This window comes from Diadema antillarum, unplaced genomic scaffold (assembly GCF_040938485.1).
Source record: "Diadema antillarum isolate AM-2024a unplaced genomic scaffold, OU_Dant_1.0 scf00000078, whole genome shotgun sequence".
NCBI lineage: Eukaryota > Metazoa > Echinodermata > Echinoidea > Diadematoida > Diadematidae > Diadema > Diadema antillarum.
Genome location: NW_027270967.1, coordinates 913,301 through 929,517, shown reverse-complemented (window position 1 = coordinate 929,517; position 16,217 = coordinate 913,301). Strand labels below are relative to the sequence as shown.

At 41.7% G+C, this 16,217-nt stretch overlaps 2 protein-coding genes across 2 annotated transcripts in view; both read right to left on the bottom strand.

Annotated features, from left to right (window-relative positions):
• Positions 1 to 16,217, bottom strand: part of LOC139717614 (uncharacterized) — a 39,218-nt gene that overhangs the window by 11,633 nt on the left and 11,368 nt on the right. The window contains exons 2-7 of the mRNA XM_071629122.1: positions 11,462 to 11,735; positions 3,454 to 3,608; positions 2,574 to 2,730; positions 1,905 to 1,992; positions 1,054 to 1,104; positions 479 to 537 (exon numbers count right to left, since the gene is read on the bottom strand). Coding sequence (XP_071485223.1) covers positions 479 to 537; positions 1,054 to 1,104; positions 1,905 to 1,992; positions 2,574 to 2,730; positions 3,454 to 3,608; positions 11,462 to 11,735 — 784 coding nt within the window. The remainder of the gene's footprint in view (positions 1 to 478; positions 538 to 1,053; positions 1,105 to 1,904; positions 1,993 to 2,573; positions 2,731 to 3,453; positions 3,609 to 11,461; positions 11,736 to 16,217) is intronic.
• On the bottom strand, positions 5,062 to 9,958 carry LOC139717613 (uncharacterized). Its single transcript, XM_071629121.1, has one exon. It carries the CDS (start codon positions 9,797 to 9,799, stop codon positions 8,420 to 8,422), a length of 1,380 nt encoding a protein of 459 aa, XP_071485222.1. The 5' UTR covers positions 9,800 to 9,958; the 3' UTR covers positions 5,062 to 8,419.

Sequence of the window (16,217 nt, the reverse complement as noted above, 5' to 3'; positions counted from 1 at the left end):
TAAATCCACCTCAAACGTACACACATCAATCAACACGACTGACAGTTCTGCATCATACATGCATTATCTTATTTCCAATCAATCTCTAATCAGAGACAATACATAAACATAACCTGCTGTCTGGGCAGTTGTAGTTTACGCATACATAGGCTCTTAAATAATTCATTACCCTCTCAATGTTTCACTACAAAGAACTACAATCACTTCAAATAGTGGTCAACTACCTTGCTCTCTGTTTCACACTCAACATCATACCTGTCGAAAGCAATAAAAGTCTCCCCTAAATCACTTTGAAACCATAAGTGCTCTTCTTCAATAGCTCATTCAGCCCTACGCCTCTGAGGACTATTAGTGATCAGAGACAAGCTTTACGTTACAACCACGCAATCCATTAAAACTCTAATTGGAAATAATCTGCTGCTTGTATTGCTTCACAGATTAAAGTGTCGAGTAATGAATGTCCGATGAGAATACTCACTCCTTGTCTCATACTCTCATTGGCGTGATTGGCTACCTCACTGACGATATTTAGGGCATCTGTGAGGAGGAGGAAAAAGGCGTACATTATGTACTTCATGTTATTGTCAACATCAAGAAATATACTGATTCTTATATAAAATGTTAAGGATGCCATAGAAGTTAAGATGTGAGTGAGCAAAATTGTTCACTAAATCCAGCCACAGTTTATGAATAAAGGCAGAAATATAATATCATTAATACAGAATGTCTATCACTTTCGTACTGTCTTTTTATACATTATCTACATGTAACATGCATATAGATAGTTAGATAGATACACTGTAGATAGGTAGGTAGGTAGGTACAATGTAGGTAGGTAGATAGATAGATAGATGGACAAATCGATAGAAAGGTAGATAGCTAGATAGATAGATAAATAGATAGATAGATAGATAGATAGATAGATAGATAGATAGATCTTGTTGCCCCCCAAGAAGGAATACATCAGTCATTACTACATGCCAGAGACCCAGTGCAGAATACTACTCAGACTTTCTGTATTATTGAGGCCAGTAAGACAGTTTAGATTCTCACCTGTCGTCTTTTGATGTTCCTCACTGTTTGCATCAAGCTGCTTCAGGTAATCTGTGAAAAAAGAAAGAAAACAAGGGCTTTATCAAATTTTGTGTTTACACAACTCTTTTGTGAGGAAATTGGCTGCCAGTATTCAGATGTCTGAAGCTTAAGGAAAATCATAATTATCATTTTTTTTTTTTTTTTTTTTTGGGGGGGGGGGAGATAATGCTGAAATTGAGCATTTCATGAGCAAAGAAGGACATGAGTAACACTATCTTGCAATATGTGTAATCAACACATCACAATTTACCTTACAGAAATTTCATACAGGGTCTTTGGATGGATGCTGTAAAGATGACAATATTACAGGTTTTCAAAACAAAAAGTTCCTGACACTGTCACTCAAGGTCGGTCATGAAAACCAAGGTAGCTGTAGCAGTAGCTAGCATGGTCAAGGTCTCCATCAGTCAAACCTCAACACTTACTTGTCTTGCTGGATGCACTAATGAAAGACAACAATGGGCAGACAAGGCCCTCTGGAGATGCTTGGCCTAACCTTACGACAGTTTGACACCACTGTGACACTACCAAGTTTGATGGCAGTAGCTGGCAAAATGAGAGATTTTACTGTGATGAAGGGAGGTCTTTCAATCTACAAGCTTCACCTTCCTCCCAGTGAAACCCTCTCATGCTCACAACTAGAGTGAGAGATTTTACTGTGATGAAGAGAGGTCTTTCAATCTACAAGCTTCACCTTCCTCCCAGTGAAACCCTCTCACGCTCACAACTAGAGAGTACCACTGACACTTTGTTCAGTAAAACTGCCTTTGGCGACGGAAGGGTTAATATTGGGAAGGCTTGTGCTTTACCTGTGAGGAGCAGCTTGTACTGTGGAATCCTCTGGACAGGCTTCAGCATGTAGTGCTTGATGGCTAAGCTCTGGCACCTGGGGCTCATCTGCAAACAAAAGGACAATCATGATTCATTTTTTTAAAAACTCCATAGAACATTTGGACCACCCAAAACATAACTTTCCCCCTCCCCAACAAAAGATAGGCCTGTACATGACTCAGATGTGCATAGGGTAATGCGAATGGCATTCCATCACCAGTGTACATCTATACCTTCCTATGAATATAAATCAAGAAGTCAATGAATTAACTCACCTATTATAAACTGTTTTGGATGATCAAAGACATAGGATATCGTAACACAAAGAGGGAATAACATTAATCTGGGCTAAAAGGTAGGCGCTGACAAAAAGTCATTTACGAGGGAAGAATACATTCTGCTGCTGTGAGCATTAATCATCTCAATCGAAGCTCTTTTTTTAAAAGCCAAGAGCACTCCAATAAACATACTGTATCTAGTCTCCTCACATCTTTTAAAGTTTTCAGGCGGAGTAAGCCTGGGATAACATGTACTTGGGGTATGGAATTGGTAACATTGGTCATTAGGCCCCGTGGTTTCTATTTTTTCTCTTTTTCTTTTACCCACTGAGATACCAGCAATTGCACTTTTGATATCAAGTCACTCACCTCAAATTCCTTGACTGCCTGGCAGAAGAGGGGGTTTTTGTTGCAAGCCTCGTCAAAGGCAGCAGTGATGTTTTTAAAGTCCAGAATGTACTGGGAGTACAACTTGAGAAAGTGGCCCTTGGTCAAGAAGATGTCTGCTATCCTGGGATTGGTGGACCTGATACAAAAATAAATAAATAACAACTTGAGAAAGTGGCCCTTGGTCAAGAAGATGTCTGCTATCCTGGGATTGGTGGACCTGATACAAAAATAAATAAATAAATAAATAAATAAAATATGTAAAGGGGTGGGGAGGTGTGAAACCAGAGGAATAGCAGTGTCCATGTCAAATATGAACAAATTTCACATTTCTTCTTTGCAATGTGGCATCTTGGCCAGGAGCTCCACATGTAGGGTTCCAAAATCAGATTTGTGCTAAGTTCAGGGGAACCTCAAAAGTCAATTGAGACTCAGGAGGAAATACATCTACCAATCATGAATGCAGAGCTACCATGTAGCAAACACTGAAAACTTGACATTAGTCAGAGATGCTCATTTAACTCATAATCTGTGATGAGACATTTTGACTTCTGGCTTTTAATCAAAAAGGAAAATCAGATTTCCACCAAGTATTGCACATACTACAGTCACAGGGTATTCAATCACGTGTAGCACTGGTCTTGGTGATTATGTCAGAGTGTTACAAACACACTCGAGCATCAGCCCAGGGTAACCAAAACTTGTTGTAGGGCAAGTAAGTTTTTTTAAAATGAATGGGTGCTTGGCTACCACAAGCATGGGGGTCATTCCTCAGAATATAATTCCTCAGTATGTCCTCAGAATGTCCATTCCAAGGAATTAAAAAAAAAAAAAATTTTGTCATGTTCTGACCGTCACTAACCAGTTCCTAATCCTGGACTCCAGGTCAGTCAGCAGACACTCGTTGAATATAAGGAGGTGGGGCAGGTGACCGATGATCTGGTCAAGCGTGGCCTTCTCGACGAGGGGCTTTCCTCCAAGTTTCTTGCTCTTCTCATCAATGGCTTGGCGGAGGTCCTACAAAGCCAGGAAGAAGAGGGAAAGAGAAAGGGATTTATTGAGTTTTTGCAAATTTTGTAGCACCATCTTGGGCCATTTTGTAAATGCTGATGATCCACAGCATTTGTATAGCGCCATATATCTGTTGTAGAAACATGTAAATATCAAATGCATGTATGATGGGGTGGGGTGGGATTCTGACATCATATTAAGTAGACAGACTTGATGACAATGAACAATGTCAGATTAAATCAGGAAACTGTACATGACAGGTAAAGTACAAGGCATGTAGTTTTATCCTCTTTTTTCCACTCCACTAGCATTACACTCCGCTTCCACAAAAGATAATAACATCAAGACCAGTTCGCAGTCAGTTCACTCACAACTGAGTAAGTTGATCCTCATTTAATGTCATTTAATAGGTTTGTGGCCTGAGCAGAACTGATATCTTGTCTGCAAAACCTTGTGAAATTGAAACCCATTGAAGCGAAGACTGAAGAGCCAGACTTTGGACAGAGCACAGATTTTACACAGTAATCTCATGGGGATATCTCTGTGTTATGATACTTGAAACATTAATCTCGCTGTACTCGGAATACTGTGCATGCATTAAGAATGGGAGAAATCTGCGAGGCTTTCTATGAGGAAGGGAAGGAAAAAGGGGGGAAGTCTCCACCAGACTGCAGATAATGGCTTTCTCTGGTCTCAGTTCAGGTTCTTTGAAAGTGGAGAGGTTTTGCAATTACCCATGCATGCTAATCACATTTCCATCTTATCATAAAAAGATTGTGCTGACGGTGAACCAATGGGCAAAGAACTAAAATAATAATTCCTTGATCAATTGGTAGCAAAACAATGAAAGGGGTCTCTTACAGTATATTGCCAATCAATTGTACATGGTAATCAATCTGGTTATTTATAGTCAAGTAATGATTTATCAGGGAATGAATGGGGGGGGGGGGAGCATCAATACCAAAACTGTCTTTCCATTTTTCTATATCATAATATGTGTAATATGCTCCCAAGGAGTACCGTTAACTAGCACTCCATTTAGGACTAATTAATTTATGGCAGTGGTAGCTTGTAAAAATGCACCTCTTCTCAGACTTTCTTGTGTAGTAAATCTCCAAAAAAATGACAGGCAATCCAGACTGCTCTAATGGTTTTACTTTCACATGCAAGATGGCATGCGGCTGTATTCTTGCTTCAATTGGACGTTATTGAGACTGCATTCGTGTGCCATTATCATACCACAAAACCCTCTTAGAGAACTCCCAGTGTAGTTGGTATTTACTGCCGCACAGTGGTTTTGTAGTCCCAAGATATATTTGTTGCTCATAGCGGTTGTTATTTGATATTGGGTGTCTAGCCTTTTGATTTTCTACCTACAATTTTAGTATTGGCAGAGGTAAGGAGTTGGCTTTGAACATTTAATAGGAAGATTAAATGAGAACTTACCTGTTTGAAATTTAATCTTGATTTTATAAGTAAGTCGTAGAGAAGAGACTACATGTCTCATCGGGTGTAATATGAGATCCCGCTGGTCACGTGTGTGGCAATTTTTTAAAGCTGTACGAGACTACAGGATATATTGATAGGAAGATGAAGATGTTGAGAACTTTACCTGCATAAGGCTACGTAAGTCGCAGGGTGGGAAGAGGAGGGATGTAGTCTCTTCTCTACGACTTACTTATAAAATCAAGATTAAATTTCAAACAGGTAAGTTCTCATTTAATCTTCCTATTTTATTACGTAAGTCTCCGATCGAGACTACATGTCTCATCGGGTGTAATATGAGATTTCAAAGCCCTGTAGTCACGTACAGAACAATACATCTGTAAGCCATCAACGGCATCACTACAGACAGACATACCTGTGCACTCTGTGCAGACTGCCATTCCATATGCAGACTGAAGTTGCCAAGTCACATTTTCAGTAAAGCCTGGGCAAATTGGTTAGTATCTTGTAAGGGCTTGCAATAAAACTTGCGGAATGTCTTCTCAGCCACCCATCCGGCCCTTGAGAGGATTTCTGACACAGGCACCTCACTCCTTTGTGCTGCTGACGTAGAGGCCGCCCTTGTGGAGTGAGCACTGAAGATCTGTGTATCAACACCAGCGTCATGTAGGACAGTCTTAATCCAACGTGCAATTGTTTGCTTTGATGCACGACGGTGAGGCTTCTTATAAGCTACTAACAAATGTCTCTCCATCCCTCTTAGATTCTGTGTCCGCTGCACATACTCTTTCATATAATTCACTATGCACAATCTCCTATCTGGAGGGTACGCATTTAGTGTGACACTGAATCCCGTATTTCCAGGCTTGTTTTGTTTCAGTGTGTTCTCAAAAGAAATCTCAACAGATGATTTTTTCCACCTCATCCTGTCCAGGTGGATAACATGAAGAGACTGCACCCTTTGTGCAGAAACAAGTGCTATCAGCATAGTCAATTTCTGAGTAAGTTGCTTCAGATTAAGTGCCTTGGATGGAGACAGCTTTCTGAGGTAGTCCAATACGACTTTAACATCCCAGATAGAAGAGTAGCGAGGAGCAGGCGGCTTTAAATGAAAAACTCCTTTCATAAACCTATTTACAAGTGGGTGCGACCCAAGAGGCTGTCGTCCACCATCAACTATGAGAAACGTGGAAAGGGCACTCCTGGCTGTATTCAGGCTACTGTATCCAACTTTTTCTTTGTCTAACATATTTGTAAGAAATGCAAGGACATCACAAACTTGGACATTCAAATAATTAATGTGTCTCTCTGCACAAAATCTTTTCCATTTTCTGATGTACACCTGGTACTGTGCTTTAGTGGATCCTTTCCACGACGCAGCTATGATGTCTATTGTCCTTTGTGTGAGGCCCTGCTCTGCGTAAAGTCCCTTCCAAGCCTGCAACATAATAGAGACAAGTGATTATTCAAAGGATGTGGGGTGCCTGAAACTGGTTGACATAATAATGTCTTACTCTTTCGAATTAACATGGGTTCCTCAACCAGCATACTCTTAAGGATAGGGTACCAAACCTGTGTTGGCCAATTGGGCACCACTAAAATCCCACATGCCTCATCCTTCTGAATTTTCTGCAAGCACATTGGCACAAGATTGAATGGGGGAAAGGCATAAAACTCCCACTGACTCCAATCAACTGTGAAGGCATCTACTGCCCAGGCCTCTGGTTCAGGCCTCCAAGAAATATATCGGTCTACCTGTTTATTTAGGCGGGAGGCAAACATGTCAATTTCAGGCACACCAAATCTCCTGATTATTCGTTGAAATATGCTCTTATTCAACATCCATTCTGTGCTGTCCGAGAATTTTCGAGACATGCGATCTGCTTCAATATTCAATCGCCCAGGTAGGTGAGCAGCTGTAAGCCAGATGTCCTTACTAATACACCATTCCCAAATATCAATGGCCATTTGATTACATTCAGGAGATTTTGTGCCACCCATATTGTTCAGATATGCGACAGCCGTTATGTTATCTGCTCTAACAAGTACATGATTGCTCCTTTTCTCTGAGCAAAAGGCTTTTAGCCCATGACTAACTGCTACCATTTCTAGCAGGTTAATTTTATTCTGATTTGCCTCTTTCAACTCATCACTATTCCATCTGCCACCTGTTGAAGTGCACAGATTTGTTGCCCCCCAGCCTTTACCACTGGCATCTGTGTGGATTTCCACATCTGGTTTTGCCCTCTGCATTGGGCTAAACTGTGACTCAAGGTTCCATATCCACCACTGAATTTCATGGATGCTTTCTCTTGACAAGGTCATATGCCTATCGAAATGTCCCTTGTTCCTTGCAAGGGCAAGAATCTTGTCTTTCTCTAAGGCTCTATAATAGAGAGGGCCATATTGTACTGCTGGGAATGATGCCACTAGTTGTCCAATAACCTTTGCAACTGTTCTGATAACAGGTTTCTCAGTAGCCAACAGTTCTTTACAAGACTGCTTTATGTTCTCCTGTTTTTCTTTTGGAAGCCTAACACTCATATCCAGAGTGTTCAGATTGAAACCCAGAAAGGTAATCTCATGAGTAGGCTCTAAAACTGATTTTTCAGGGTGAACAATAAACCCCAAATTTGATAGCAACTTAGTAGTTGCGCTCACTGCTGCCTGCATTTCCTCGGCAGTTTTTGCAATGATAAGTGTATCATCTAGATATGCAATTACAATGTGGCCCTGCTCCCTGAGCGTTGCCAAAACAGGCTTTAGCAGTTTTGTAAAGAGCCTTGGTGCTGAACTAAGCCCATTGGGAAGTGCTTGAAATTGCCATAACCTTCCCTGCCATGTAAATCTCAGGAATTTTCGAGAATCTGGGTGGATAGGAACCGTGAAGTATGCGTCTCGGAGATCGACTGAAGCTAAATAATCTCCCGGAGAAATAAGCGGTAGAGCTGTCTTGATATTATCCATCTTAAAATGCTGATACAAAATACTCTTGTTTAATTCTGTCAAATCCAAGATGACCCTGAGGCCGCCATTCTTCTTTGGCCTTGTGAAAATATTTGATATGAATTCCCCTTCTACATGTTCACATGCTTCTATGACATTTTTCTCAACCAGCTTGTTGATTTCTTCCTGAATCGAGGCCATTTCCTCAGAATTTCTTTTGAATTCATGAAGGGGTTTTTCCCTACAAGGGGGATATTTAGCTGGGTCAAATTCAAGCTTGTAGCCCTGTACAGCTTGCAAAATATATGTATCAGATGTAAGCTCTCCCCAGTTGTGCATATGTAGCTTCAGTCGACCTCCGACTGCAATATCATTGACATTAGATGTTATTGTCTCCCTTACCTCATCACTGTTTGGGAGTTGCTCTATTTCATCCTGCCCTGCCCTTGGCCGAGCTTCCGGTACTGTGGGGCTTGGCGTCCCTCTCGAGACGCTGTCGGGGTAAACGTATGGGGAGCTTGTGGGGTCCTCTTCCTCCACTGGTTTCGTTGGCCTAAAAAAGGCCTAGATGTGCTCCCTGACGAATCCGCGTAGGATGTCCGCGACACCCAACCAGCTTCCTTGTATCTGCGTTGAGACCCTTGGCTTGGGTAGGGGTGATAGGCCGGCTTGGGTCTTTTAAACCCGCCTCTCATCACTCCGGCCGCCGCTTTGTGCTGGTCTTGCAAGTCCTTTACTTGCTTGCCCAATTCATCCCCAAAGAGATACTTGGTTACAGGGTTTGTTGGTTTGCAGAGATGAGTAAATTTCGCGTTCAGATCCGGCTTGATCAATTCTTTACGAAGAGCATTCATCTCAAAGTTTGCGTTGCACAACAAAGCTAGAACGTCTTGCTGTTCGGGAGATATGTTGCTTGGATCGAGCAGGCTGACGTAAGCCGAGATACCTCTTGTTAGGGATTTTTGGACCCTCTGAAGTTTCACATCCTTCGTACGAACAGGGGCAGAGAGGTTGTCCCAGATCGTCTGATTCACTTTCGGGGTGTCGATCCCTCGACAGTTCGACGGCACTGGGTATTTGCTACTTGTCTCATCGAGCACTTTCTCTTCCAGATGATGGCTCATCAAGTAGTTGACAGAGCTTGCTAGCTCCTCATCAAGAGGCTGTCCAATATCTGATGCCACCGCAAATTTAGCAGCAAAAGCTGGTACTGTCTGTGCTTCTGCCCTATCCACGCACGACTCCAGCTCTGAGCTATGCCCTGCACTCAAGGCATGCACCATGTCATCATCCTCAACATCCATTTCTTCTGTATGTGCCAAGTCATAATCTGCACTAACGCTAGAAGTTGAAGCAGAGGCTGAATCACTTCCACTGCGATCAAGATGTCGGTCTGGCTGTGCATGTCCCATGCCTGCCACCCCTTCCCTTTTACTGGGAAGAGCCTCCATGAACTGACAGAGCAAGCCTTCGAGTCTATCAAGACGACTGTTTACGGTCCCAAAGTTATCATTTGTCAACTTTGACGAGTTGGATTTCGTAGCAATCCGAGGCCGAGTCGCCGCTACCGCCGCGCGGTCGCCAGCCTCCATCACCGCCGGTACTCCCCGTCCACGGCCCGTGTTGGCAGCCGTACCTTTCGCTGCCGCTGCGCGGTCAGCTTGGCTAGCACTCACCGCCTGTTGTGACTCCATTGCTGCTCTGTTTTCGCCCGAAGATTCTGCCGCTGCGCGGTCAGTTTTCTTCTCTTTGTTTTCTTTTTCCGCGGCCACGCCAGCGGATCTTCTATCCTTCTGTTCTTTCATTATTCTGATAAGTCCGAAAGGAAGAATTTCCGCGAAATTCTTGAATATTCGAGGGTTGTGAAAAATCCTTTTCACACACACAAAACGCGCCAACGAATTGCCACACACGTGACCAGCGGGATCTCATATTACACCCGATGAGACATGTAGTCTCGATCGGAGACTTACGTAATAAAATGAGATATTTAGAAACCACTCAATGAAATGTTAAAGAGCATACAATTCCAAGGGAAATTGAAAGTATATTTGAGACAAATCGGTTTTGAAAGGTCCGAGATATCCAAAAACAAGGTAAAACAAAATGATATTGAAAGTCATGGCCTCTCGCATTTTATTAAGATCCCTTTCTTGGATATCTTGGCCATTTCAAAACCATGGATATCTTGGCCATTTCAAGACGAATTCTCATCAAATAAACTGTTAATTCCTTTAAAATTAACATGTTCTTTCATATCTTATAAGGTTTCTCATTATCTCACAAACACACACAAAAAAGTTGGAAACCTGCGAGCCCATCTAAATAAAAATGGTACCATCCCTCTAACCATCGAAATGCCTACAAACAATTGGTATGATCATTTTTTAAATCTTGACCTACGTATTAAAGTGCATTAAATGCATTAAAAATTAGATGTGTGATAGCGTACCGAGGTGTAGGAAGAGATTCTGAAATTTACTGCAGCTTTATCTTTGTTGAAGTGGACTTGGCTCTCAAAATACCATTCTTCTGATTCTATCACAACAGGGAAATTGATGTATAGTGTGGGAGTCTCGTCCTGAATTTGTCTTCAATGTCATTAAGACTCCCCACTTGAAATTACATTACAGCTCTATACTTATCCTACGGTGCCTATCAAGGAAGTTTGTAGGATTTCCTGTATCAGATGTCAAAGTTCACATAGCCTGTACTACAGGGGTTGAAACAGCTAGACATAGGCGACTATTATATTCCACATATGTGAACATTTAGGTCAGATTTTGCTCAACATTAGCATTTCCAAAAAAGAAAGCTTCTTGTCACAATATGCAATATAGACATTTCAAGACTTTTGTTCCTAGTGAAAAAAAAAAAATCAATTTATCGAGTTCATTGCTTCCTATGTGTAATAAATATTCCTCAAATGAAAACCTTTCTTCTTCAAAAGCATCCCTGCAACTACATCACAAACAAATACCGTTCACTGCATTGCTATACCTACAGGTATCAATTCTGCAAAGGTTTTTTACTAATAGAAGGCTTTCAGACTTCAAAATACAGACCATATACAGACACTCCTTTATACAGTTTCCATGACAGCTCTCATACAAGAGTGCATAGCATCCGTTATTGTGATTATATATACTGTACCACAGCTTGATCAAGCATGAATGATGTTAGATGAAGTAAGGCCCTGTCTACAGCATGGATTCACTGTGATAGGACTTCCATGATAAATTATCTCCAGAAATTCTGTTCACCAGCGTAACAGATATGAAGCTTGCAGATTACAAGCTTTCTAACACACGGGAAACAGGAAGTATTTCCACTGTTGTCACAGCGAGTTGTTGCCAGTAGTCGAGAGGGCTACAATACACATGTAGGTGATAGGTGCACAAGCTACAGGTACATTTTAATACTGGTAGAGGGAAAACCTGCAGAAAGTGTGCAGTGAAGTTACTCACCACATTCAACAGCTTGAGGACGTCAACGAAGACCTTCTCAGAGTCCTTTATCTCCTTGGCAACCATGAATGCCTTTTGCGCCTTCCTGCCCAGGCTCTGAAGTCGTTTCCGAGCGTCCGGCAGCTCCTCCTCCTCGAAGCCATCGTCGCTGATGTGGATGTCTGCTACGCCGGCGTAGTCATCTTCCTCGTCCTCGTCGGACTGCGAGGCGAACTCCTCGCCACCGCTGCTGTCGGAGAGGCTGACACTCCTATCCGACGGAGACCGGCGAGCCCTGCAGAAGTTGAAGGGGGAAGGGGGTGGGAGCAGGGAGAATATTTTAAAGAAATTCGTACTTATACTTTTAACAACATTTTTCTTCAACTCAATTAAAACTGAAGAAAATCAGCAGTTATTTTCTCATGGCGATTATATGTACATATGCCTCTTTAGTGACAGACCAGAACATTAAGCTTTTTATCACTTGGAACAATCACCACTTCTTCACTTTTTCAGGAAGTGCTTCACCAAACAATGCCAGTCCTTCAAACACTGGTAGTCATTCTACAGTTGTGACATAAAATTCTCACATGATGACGAACTACATTCTTGACAAAGGTGCAGAGCTCGTAGAATTCATATTGTGTCTGCAGCATGCCGGACTAGCCTGCTTCAGCACCACTCATTTTCACTTTCATAAAGAGACAGCGGCCCGAGACAAGTACTAATAGGCCATGACACACGGAAATCAAAAGCTCCGAGTGAACTTCGCTCTTTACAGTCTTATACATAGAGTCTCCATTTTCCACAACGAATATTTCCACGGCGCATTCATACATACCACCACGGCTCTTCCACCACAGGAGAATACGAAATATCGAACATTTTCGTTTTTCTCAGAAAGCTCCAACAAGTATTTCAAAGTGCAGCTCACAAGCAGACTTCTTGTGATAACAAAACATTCACATGACTACCAGGAGCCACAATTGTAAGCTTGTCTCATAAATAGTACACAGTTGGCTATCACTCGCTTTCGACCAGCACCATCCCCTACTCCTTCCTTGCCATGTGACTGACGGTCGGACGCAGTGTTTCAGATCTCTAGTGCTGTAAACTTTAGTGACTGCACTGTTTAGACTCCAGCAGAGATTTCCTCTGTAACTCTCCAGGAAGTACAAAGAGCTGACAGGGCACGAGAAATGAGTCAATGTCAGATACAGTGCATACACACCACTACTACAACCATCTTTCCTTTCTCTAGCTTGGGGAAATAAGTGTCTTGCCAAAAAAAAAAAAGAAAACAAAAATGTATCTTGTTGCACCACATGAAATGTAGCCGTCTGATTTTCTGAATGAATCATCTGGAAGTGGATTGGAAGCTGAAAGGAAGGTGACGGGGGGGGGGGGGGGAGCTAAAACACCTGCACATATCCACTCTCTCTTCCCTACATCAACACTGTCAAAACGTGAGGTCATTTGAATGTTTGTGAACACTGAAAGCAGTGATTAAACAATGTTATAATTATCACATTTGATGCATAGTTCAATTATATCACAAAATAGCCTAAGGGCTAAGGCACAAAAAATGTTTCAACCAGCCACGAATATCAAGGAGATAGCACTAACTTTCTCAATAAACCATAACAGTGATGGCTTGTTCTAGAAATGGTAAATAAAAACTATTGTTCACATTTTGTATAAACCTAAGCATTGATAATACTAATTAATAGTTTCATGTTGGATATTTTTATCTCTAACTCACATTTTAGAATTATTTTGAAGCACTTTACCTGTTGTTGTTGTTGTTGTTGTTGTTGCTTTTTTTTGGTTTTTTTTTTTTTTTTTTTTGGGGGGGGGGGGGGGGTTTGCATCTGCAAATGTTAGCAAGGGGATTTAACCATGCCCAATCCACCTGTTTTTCCCTCATGTTTAAATGTTACAACACAACAAGATTGCAATTCAGAGATTATTGTGTCTGAAGAACTGAGCAAATCTAATCTGAACTGCAGCGTTGGGATGCTTCTAAGCCACCATTCGGCTTGCCAGGGACAAATGAAACTTATTGATGGACAAATGATACACATTGTATATCTGGGCAATATATGCATGTTTAATACATATAAAAGCAGCAAAAAAAACCCCCAAAAAACAAACAAAGAAACAAACTAAAAACAAACTAAATTCAGAGATATATGGAAATGACTGAAACAAGTGTCTTTAAAAATGAACAAAGGGAAAATGAAACACTGATAAAACATGATATCTGTAATAATCCACTTCTTCAGCAAGGATTATAGTGTACATAAGGCATGCCTCCCCAAGCAATCTGTGTCTGGAAGAATTTATACTACCGTAAAGACAGAAATATAATATATGGCGGGAGATGGGAGAGTCTTGGGGTGGAGGCACTACCAGCAGCAGCAACTTGAGAGTTTCTAGCTCTCAAAAGGAATCCACAGGAGGATGGATTACAGCTGTTCATACCTTTCTGAAATTCAGCACAGTGTATTTGATTCCAGTATCACCAATAGTGCCTCCTTGGTATGCCATAGCAGGACACACTCACAAGCATCCACAGGAAGTTATGCACCTTGGGAAAAAAAATCAGTTCAATCCTTCTTCAGAATTTTACTGGTGGTCGTCCACTACGTAGGTAGTGTCCACTGAATAGTGTAACATTTCTCTGGCCATACTCTCGACCACAGTCACGCTCGGGAGTATCTGTGGCATGCCAGCATGCTAGACATGAATCAACACTCCTGTAGCTTTCTTTTCTTTTCCAGCAGAGACACTGCAGCCCTTTCTAACCTTCTATACCCCACCCCCTCCTTACTGGTCAGTTGGTAATCTGTGACCTTTAACCATTTAACTGCCACCACTGGGTGCAAGGAGGAAACATTGTTGAGGGACTTTGACCCACGATTCCAGGAAATGGTCATTGGTCTGTGAAGAGGGAGGGAGAGAGAGAGGCCAAAACCTGAGGCACAGCAGGCAGCTATGAAAATGGGGGGGGAAAAAGGGGTGGGGGGGGGGGGTGAGGGAGGTCAAATTTAAGGGGCATCAAACTCTGAAAAGACATGATTTATTTTCCCTACTTCACTACTTTCCATTTAGTGTTACTGTTTCTCAGTGGATAAGTAATCAAAATGACCATGCATGTCATTCCGCTAACCAGTAAGCCAAAACAAGCATGGGTCCTCCCATCTCTGGATGCAGCGTGCCCCCAGTCTGATCACAGAGAATGAGCAATGGTCAAGTGACCCACCAGTCAAGCTGTATTCCAGACCCTAGTAATATCCATCTTCAAATATAGCAACCTCCTTTGCACACCAAAGAAATGATCTTATTGCACATGTGAATATTTTTTTGTCCTCAGTTGTGATGACCCAACAAAAGTGACATTCAATAGGCTTTGTCACCTTTTATGGAGTCCTAAGCAAGCAAACATACTTGTGTTAATCATCCTACACCCATCTTATTTATTCTAATTTTACTCATCACCACTTCTACAGTGTATGAATGAATCATCAGGGCGACAAGAATTCAGGGTAAAATCTTGATTTCTAAATGGTCATTGCTTCTACTTTTTATTTTTACAGTCAAGTAAACATTGCTAGTGTACATTGTATATGACAGGCCAATGGGACTATGTCAGTGAGAAAAAAGATACATAAAAAAAAGAAGATATTACAATATCTTACAACTGAGGAAAAAATTCATAATCTTTCACTAAGATTTGTTTGTTTGTTTTGTTTTGTTTTTTTCTTCTTCTTTTTTTTTTTTTGGGGGGGGGGGGGGTTCTGTCACCTAATACTTATTTCCTCAATGTTACAAGGCATCTTAACAGAACAGATCAAATCAGACATTATGAATATTCTCAAGGAATGACCATACCTGACCACAATGACAATGAAGCCAAAAATGAAAGACGAATCGCCAAGATGACTCATAGATCAACAATGTGGCAGTCACAAAGGCCCATTCTTCCAGTGTCAGAAAAACATCAATGAAAAAATAGCTCCACTTCAATGCTTTACAGCACTTTTGGGTATTTTTATCCTCCAAATGTGCAGTACATAAACATGTTATCACCTGTGCCCAATCATCATACAGCTAAATATTACATCATCCTCTAGTTTCTCTTTGCTGCAGATTTATTGAATGAAGCAATACACGAAACAGGGCTGTCAAAGATGGGGTTCTCTTTGAAGAATCCATCTGGAGGTTTGGATGTGGAGTCGATGTCTTCTGATGCCTCTAAAGTCTAAATATATATATTTTTCCCCACATGCTCACTTGCTATCAATAAACTAACCCCTATTTATTATTTCAACTTTCTAGAAAACTGTCTCATTACCTGGCAGAATACACACACACAAAAAAAAATTGGTATTTACACACAGTAAAGACATAAATGCATGCTCAATAAAATTCCTTGGGGTGCACACAACATCACCTATGGGTATCATCTTGTGGCTTGACAAAGAGAGAGAAAGAGAAAGAGAGGGAGAGAGAGGGGAAGAGGGTTGGATCTTCCAACCACACATGTCCAGCCATGATTGGTCAAGCACTGACCGCCCTGCTCCTGCCACCACTCAGCCAGCTGCTTGCCCATTGGTCAGAGCGCAGCAGCCACACAGGGAAGGCCTTGGGTTGAGGGTAGGCGATTACATAATAGGCCAACCATGGCGACTGGGCGTGATACATGGTGACGCTGCATAGACAAGCCCGCTCACTGTGCAATGCCAACCAGCATGGTCCTAGCCCCCCTTGGCCA